Source organism: Leiobunum rupestre, chromosome 4, assembly GCF_980474605.1.
Source record: "Leiobunum rupestre chromosome 4, qqLeiRupe1.1.hap1, whole genome shotgun sequence".
In the NCBI taxonomy this organism is placed as follows: Eukaryota; Metazoa; Arthropoda; class Arachnida; order Opiliones; family Sclerosomatidae; genus Leiobunum; species Leiobunum rupestre.
In genome coordinates this window covers 23,866,143-23,874,042 of record NC_143387.1, presented here as the reverse complement: position 1 = coordinate 23,874,042, position 7,900 = coordinate 23,866,143, and the positions used below count along the sequence as shown (strand labels likewise).

Genomic DNA, 7,900 nt, shown 5'->3' with positions numbered 1-7,900 from the left:
CTTACTGGTCGAACAGCTAGGGAGAGTCCTGCTTTTGAAGAATCGTCTGGATTCTTGGCACGTGGAGACTCAAGGCCCAGCTTAAGTCGGAAGAAGAAAGCTATCAGATGCTACAAATGTGAGAAGCAAGGTCACGTAGAACGGAATTGCAGAGAACCTGAGAAAGCTCCAACGGAAGATGACACTGACGGTAAAGAAAACAGGACGCTGGGTAAAAATAGCGGTAGCGGTCTATTTGCAGCGGGTGGTCAAACTTCGAAGAGTTTGTATTTTGATTCCGGAGCGACTCAACATATAACGAAATTTCACAAGGTACGAGAAGTTCAAGAAACCGACGAAACTACGTATTGGAAACGGCACTCAGATGTCAGTCGAAGGACATGGTGAGGTAGCGATCCAGTTCCAAGTCGGAAAACGAACTGTTCGAGATGTCATCCATAACGTTTGGTATGTTAAGCATTTTGTCTGTAACGTGTTTTCATTGAAAGCAATGATGAAGCGGAATAATAACTTAGAGTTCAACGCGACAGCAACGACATGTGGACTGTACGAGAGGTCAAGAGGACGCAGGAAGCTCCGTGTTCCGGGGAGAGTAGAGGATCTCTTCCGGCTGGACATCGAGGTCGACCATCCGAGAAAGAAAGTTCCTGTATCAAAGACAGAAAGAGAGGCCGACCAGCGAGCTTCGATCGAGCGTCTCGTCCGTAAATATCGAAACTCAGTCCCAGCAATCATGAGGACATTTGGGTTCGAGGTCGTCGATAGATCCGCCGGCAAACGTCACAGCGAAAATAAGAGTCCAGAAGCCAAGGAGTCAGCTGACGAAGGTTCAGACTGCGGAGATGTGGAGTCCAGACCCGTCGATGCACGGAAAAAAAGGACCACCAGATCAGTTCGATGATGATCAATCTTCGAAAGTCAGAGGTATCAGTTCCGACGAAGACCTAGTCAAGGAGGTCGTAGAGATGCCGTCCGCTGAGGTCCCGAAAGCTCCGTCTAAGGACGTCCAATCTTCAAAGAAGAAGAAGAAGAAGAAAAATAACGTATTTTCAGACATTCCCCAAGGTGCGCTTCTGGTTTATGAACACCCATTTCCTGAAATGCAGAGAACGAAAGGGTCTGTTCGTGAGTGTTCCGGAGCTAAAGAGAAACAGTCTGAAATAACTGGTTCGAAAGTATCCAGCCTGAAACGGTGCAGAAAGAGTCAGGAGCGAAAATCCAAAGATTCAGCCCGAGCAGACGTGACGTCCAGATCCGTCGATGCACCTAGAGACGTGACCTCCAGATTCGTCAAATCACGAGAAGACCAAGCTGTCAGTTCCATTCGATCACCAAAGGACGAGGCTTTCATACCCGTCGCTGAAGAGGGTCAATCTTCGATAGTCGAAGGTCCAGTCTTCCGAGATTGGTCAACGTCTAAAAGGTCTTCCAGCAACAAAGCCTTCTTAGTTTACAACGACTTAACGACGTCAGCAAGAGAAACACGAGCGAACCCCGGTTCAGAGAAGTGGGAAAAACAGATGTCAGACAAGCTGTCATCTATACGGAATCCCGTGACAAATTTCTCCTCTGCGCGGTCTTATGCTCAAGTTGCACGGTTGTTCTCAAGTCGTCATCGAGGGAGAGTGTTGGAGATAAGTCGATGAGGACTCTCGACCCGCAATGCATTTACCCTGATAGATTATCGGGAAACATCTTTTTTACTTAATAACCCGATAATCATGTTTTTTATTAATGCATATATAATAACTGCCTTAGCCGGGAGTAGTGGCTCACTCCTGTAATCCCAGGCGTCCGGGAGGCAGAGTTTGTGGATGGCCGTGTGAGGACGACCACCAATCCCCCAACGGGTGGTCGGAATACTTCCGCCACGGGTGTCCCCACCCCTGTCCCCACACATATCTCGTTACACATATCTCGTCCTGATTAATCAGTTATTGTGTGCTGGTGTCTAAGGCCTTGGGTCGACACCGGTGTGTGGATGTCAAAAAAAAATAACTGCCTTATTATTGAAACTTGTCTCATTAGCTTCGCTCATTTCGGTAGTACAGTTTTAACTTTAAAGTTATCTAGTAAATCTGTATATATATATATATATATATATATATATATATATATATATATATATATATATATATATATATATATATATATATATATATGTGTAAATAAACCAGTTCTCGTAATTTTATCCTCGTCGTCATCCTTTCGGGAGCTTTGCTGTTTGCCGTTGAGCAATTACTTCAACACCATTCCATGGGCATTTAAATATTCCTTCGGTAATTCCTTTCATTCCATATACCATTATTCTCAATAACCCCCAAGTCTGAATTCAAAGCAAAGTAATAGAATAAGCGCACAGTTTAAAAAGATAGCTTTGTTTCTTCGTACTTGCCAAGATATGAAAAATATTTGGATAGAATTACTAAAATTGTATTCTGAATCAACATCTAAAGAAAAATATGTTAAAAAGATAGACTGTTGAAACCATTGAGTTGGGAATAATACCATCTAGAGCCCCAGTTCAAATTTTCCCCATAGGCTTTAACACAGCATTAGTGAAGATAGGAACGAAAATCATGGGAGGGTTATCAACTACGACAAAAGCCACCTATTTAAATGAAAAATTCTTCGATGGCCCCTGCCGTCACTTATCAGCGACTTTGTGGACTATTATGATTTAAAGTTTAAAAACGAAACAACGAAGTTTCTTGGTAAATCATATTTCATTTTGAAATAATTTAAGAGTATTTTAAAAGATTAAATTGCACTAAAACAAAATAAAGTATGTAAAAAATGAATACAAATAATAAATAATGAATATAAATAAATAAATAATGAATATAAATAAATAAATAATGAATATAAATAAATAAATAATGAATATAAATAAATAAATAATGAATATAAATAAATAAATAATGAATATAAATAAATAAATAATGAATATAAATAAATAAATAATGAATATAAATAAATAAATAATGAATATAAATAAATAAATAAGGAATATAAATAATAAAGAATATAAATAAGTAATAAAGAATCCAGTACATCTTGAAGGCTGCCTGATGCTTGCCAAGGTGAATATTATTGTCCTTGAAATAGGATAAGTTTGGTCAATTTCTTTCTAATTGATTCTTTCTTCATTTTTTCATTTAGAGTCTTGGCAATCTTACGCAATCTGATATTGGTATAAATGTTTATGGCGTTTTTGATAAGGTAGTTCAAATGGTGGTTCCAGCCTAATTCTTGGTCAAACATGTGTTCTGTTAGATTTGAAAAAATGTTTTCGTTCATCAAGCATCGTCTTACAAGTGTTTCAATTCTGAGTGGAATGTTTTTCAAAGAACCACCACATTTTTCAAGGTTGAGACTTTTGATGAATTTTTCCGTGAGTGTAATGATCTTTATTACATCTTTAGATGGATGTACCAACCCACTATGGTCGCGAATTAAAAACAAGGATTTTGATGAAACACAATAGTCATGAAAGCTTCTATCGTTATCATCTGGATTTTCCTGTAATGCTGCTTTGCATTGATGACAGCTAAGAATTCTATTCAGCTTCCTTACAACGAAGCCAGCGACATAGTGAAGGATGTTGTCCGTAATCAAGTTTGATCTATCAAAACAAAACTAAATCAGTATCGTCTTCAATTTCATCAGTAATTGAAACATCAGATGTGGTGTCCTTTTGTAAAAAATTATTGGAACTTTCGAATAAATTAGGAATTGATGTATCATCGAGGGCTAAAATATTGGAGCAGCCAGGTGCCTCCAACTTTGCCATAAAAGAACTATTATAGGCAGACTTAAACTGAGCTACTGTTGGGTTATTGTTGTAGCCTCCCTGCGGTCGATAAACACTAAATGTAAGTTCTAAGTGATCTTGAGATAACTTGTAGGTAGGGAGATATCTGTATAAAGTGAAATTCTTAAAATTTGATTCTTACAACTCAACTTTAAACCTAATCAGTACTTCAATGGTTTGTACTGCCAATTTTACTTTCATTTTTACCTCTCCGAGGGGACAAAGTCCCCTAGGAGGGGTTATACAATCACCGTGTCTGTATGTCTGTCTGTGGGCGGGTCTGTCTGTCTGTCAGGCCTGCGGACGCGTTCGCATTTTCGGGGCAAAGGGTAATCATTGCGTACGCAGCTTCTCGAAATTTCTGCGTTCGCAGTTTCTCAAAGGGTTGGCAAAACCACCGTGTGACGGTGAGCGTTAACGGATTGATTTGCGGTTGGGTTTGGTTTGTCCAAGGACAGTAGATACAGGGACGAGAAAGCAGGGAAACAAATTCGATTTTTAACGTCTTCATATTCACGGGGAGTTAAATGTAAACAAACCGCGGCCATTGTTAAGACGTGGTTCACCAAGGACAGTATTATTGTAGTTAGTTTTTACCATTTTGATGTCAAATTAAAAATAAAACTACGAGCGTAAATAAAAAATGCCCATTTGTTTTGAACACTTAAGCCTCGTCAAGAACCGCTAAAATTAGGTGACCACAATTATTTTGTTTACAACTAACTCTCCTTGCGTGTAGGTCGTTTTAGGTGATATATTCCAACAGAGGCCGCCAATATACTATCTCGTCCCTGTATCTACTGTCCTTGGTTTGTCTTTTATTCGTCAACGCGCACCGTCGCGACAGTTTTAATTCAGTTTGATTGGATATTTCGTTATCGTAATGTTTATGTGTATAGGTTGTGAATGTTGAGTTTGTGTTATGATGGTTGTGGATGTTGAGTTCATGCTATGACGGTTGTGGGTGTTGAGTTTGTTGTGTTTACGTGATGATGATTGTGGATGTTGGGTCCGTGGTGTTTGTACGGGCGATTTCTCTCCAACATCTTCTTAATGGTTTTGGGACGGACCGAGTGCTGAGTGTTATGGCAACATCTCAACGTCCAATGGCAGGGTTTCCACCAATTGTTTACGGTATTCGTCTTAGTATCAATTTGCGATCGCATCGGGCGGGATTTGAACCCGAGACTTCCTGCTTGACAGGCGGACGTTCTACCACAGAACCACCGACACTTGTTACACTTCATTGAAAATTAGACCTTCAGCTTTATCGGAAGCGTATTTAATAGAGTACGAAATTTTGGTTTAATTTAAATGGAATTGAAATTGAAATTATTGCATCGAAGAAATTCTAAATTAGCGTTTTCTCTATTGATTAAAAACAAATGCGCCACCCAGGTTTTGAACCCAGGCCATTCGGCTTAGCAGTCGAGCGCTCTATAACAGAACCACCGATAGCTGCTTGGCTTCACTGAAAATAAGACACTCATCGTAAGCATAATAGGTAATAAAGTCTTGAATTTTCTTATGAATGAATTTATGAAGGCGTAATCTGGTTTTTTTACGAATGAAATTATGCTGATTTAATCTTGTTTGTCTAATCTTTGGTATTGTTGGTTTTTTTGTCTTATATTTGTATCTACTATTTTTTAAGTTTATTTCCTTTTTCCCGCAAAATCGTCCAGTCTTAGAGGAACCTTTAAGAGCGTAAGTCATGCCCAAAAGCTTGGCCGGTTTCATTATAATAACGTGAAAAATCGTATTTGTGAATGGTAAGGTGTTGCGCTTCTTGATATTATATTTTCTATTGCTTGATTACTAAGTATTTGAACTAATTTATTACTTGACTGCGTTATAATATTTTTCTATGAATTATTTTGATTCTGAAGTCTGATTGCTTGACTGCGTTATAATATTTTTCTATGAGTTTTGTTTCTGAAGTCCGATTGATTGGGTTGTTATTGTGTATTTTTCTATTCGTTATTTTTATTTTTTGATACTCTAATATTTTAAACTGGATACAGTATAACGTTACTTCTGCGTATTTTGAATGTGAGTGACGTGGAGGGTATTTTCACGTTTTATTAGGATCAGTTTTTTTAAATTTAAATATCTTTCGTTTTATTTGTATTTTATTTAGTTTTTTCAGTCTTATATTTTTATCGAGTTGTATACATCGTGCGCTTACACTTATGTTGGTCTGGCTTTTAACTGGGTCGTCATTACTTCGTAATTTATTGTAAACGTTTTCTCGACTGATTAAGATGTTTAATTTGAAATAAAATGAGCGTTAAAGAGGCAAGTATTTCGTAAGTGAGAAAAATACAAATACCCTCTGTAGATATTTCTTTCATTAAAATTGGCTTCGTATTATATTTAACTGATAAACTTGTACCGTAAATAGGGTTAAATTCAATTGTGCATTGTTTTAGTACGTCTAACTCACTGTTGTAACTACTTAATTTATAATATTCTGAATAAATTATACTCGGTTGTTTCGTCTCAATTATTTTAATTATAATTAAAATTTTATACCGGGCGGGATTGAACCTGGATTACGTTTTTAGTAAATAACTGTGAATTGCGGAGATCTATCTTTAAGGGTCATCTCGAGAAATTAATACCGCTAGGGACAATTCTTCCGAGGAGAGGTATATTTTGGCTTGCCAACTTGTTTGTGTATGAAACTTTATGTGAAAGCGTGTAAGTTTGTTAGCCAGACTAAGACCCTTGACAGCTTGGATGCTCTCGAGTAATTCCTCCAAAGACCATAATATTTCCTATTATTTGTCAAGATGTTTATAATGTTACTATAAGGTCATAAAATGAACTAAAGAGGGGCCCTCTGGAACTCCCCAGGGCCGTAGCTAAGTCTCCACAAATTTTTGGATTTTTTCAATCCTTTGGAATTGTTTTTTTTATTTTTTTGTGGGGGCCCCTAGGCATGTGCCTAGGATGCCTACCCTTAAATCTGGGCCTGCTCACTACGAGAAAAGACTAAACGTTAACCATTACAAAAAATACGAATTTGTTTCTTGAGTGAAAAATTCCGCCCCTAGAAAGTGCCGCCCGGGGCGGACCGCACCTCCCGCCCCCCTAGGTACGCCACTGTCTTCGAGCGAACAAAAAGACGCGAAACTCGGACCAAATAGATCTTCGAGTGAAAAACTAAATTAAATTAAATTAAATAGCCAGAAATAGCAACGGTAGACCGGTTTCGTCCTATTTTAGACTCGTCAGTACCGTGCGGGAAATCTGGCTTGCGACTTTAACACCGAATATAGAAACTAAGCCTAAATATTAAAAATTTCAAAACGAGTTGCATAGCAACGGAAAGCCGAATAGAGGGAGAGTGGTGTTAAAGTCGCAAACCAGATTTCGCACACGATACTGACGAGTCCCAAATAGGACGAAACCGGTCTACCGTGGGAATTTCTGGCTATTTAATTTAATTTAATTTAGTTTTTCACTCGAAGATCTATTTGGTCCGAGTTTCGCGTCTTTTTGTTCGCTCGAAGACCTATCGGTACGAGCTACTAGTAAGTTTTTAAATTTCTTCAAATTTGTAGGGTTTAGCTTTAATATCCCTTTTCATAATGGACTTATCTACTTATTCGCTAATTATATAATCCTTTACAAAGCAGTCCATAGGTGGTTCCTTTTAACTTAAATTAATAATGGCTTATCCACTAAAACCACTATCGAGGATTTGTTATGTCGATGACATTTTCGTAATTTGGCAACGTGGGTTGGACTCCTTAAAAACTTTGATAATATACATTTGAACATTAAATTTACATTGGAACTAATGAATAACAATGTTTTGCCATATCTCAACGTACTTGTCAAAAAAGTGAATAATCACATTGAAGCTTCAGTTTATTGAAAACCATTCTCAGTCTGTACTATTACTCACAACTAATCTTTTCACCCTGTGTCCCAAAATTTTTAGTATTTTTGTACATTACGATATCGAGCTTTAAATATTGGTTCTAATAAAACAAATTTAAGTTCTAAACTTAAATTCCTCCAGCTTGTAGCTGTTGATAGAGGTTGTTGTAGGTGATAGTCGATTTAGTAGTCAAT

General features: G+C 37.7%; 1 protein-coding gene across 2 annotated transcripts; it reads left to right on the top strand.

Annotated features, from left to right (window-relative positions):
• On the top strand, positions 1 to 1,721 carry LOC149947223 (uncharacterized). 2 transcript variants are annotated; one of them, XM_090172367.1, is made up of 3 exons: positions 1 to 447; positions 531 to 1,441; positions 1,486 to 1,721. In XM_090172367.1, the coding sequence occupies exons 2-3, from the start codon at positions 843 to 845 to the stop codon at positions 1,706 to 1,708; spliced, it is 822 nt and encodes a 273-aa protein (XP_090028493.1). In that variant the 5' UTR covers positions 1 to 447; positions 531 to 842; the 3' UTR covers positions 1,709 to 1,721. The 2 variants fall into 2 exon arrangements, with proteins under 2 accessions (XP_090028493.1, XP_090028492.1); XM_090172366.1 differs by having other exon boundaries at positions 1 to 1,441.
• Positions 1,722 to 7,900: the final 6,179 nt, after the last annotated feature.

What these genes read in the sequence shown, in the direction of transcription:
- LOC149947223 (XM_090172367.1), top strand. Translation starts at nt 843, where the DNA reads ATGTGGAGTCCAGACCCGTCGATGCACGGAAAAAAAGGACCACCAGAT. An exon ending in AGGTCTTCCAGCAACAAAGC is followed by an intron (nt 1,442 to 1,485) that starts CTTCTTAGTTTA and finishes CAAGAGAAACAC; the next exon opens with GAGCGAACCCCGGTTCAGAG.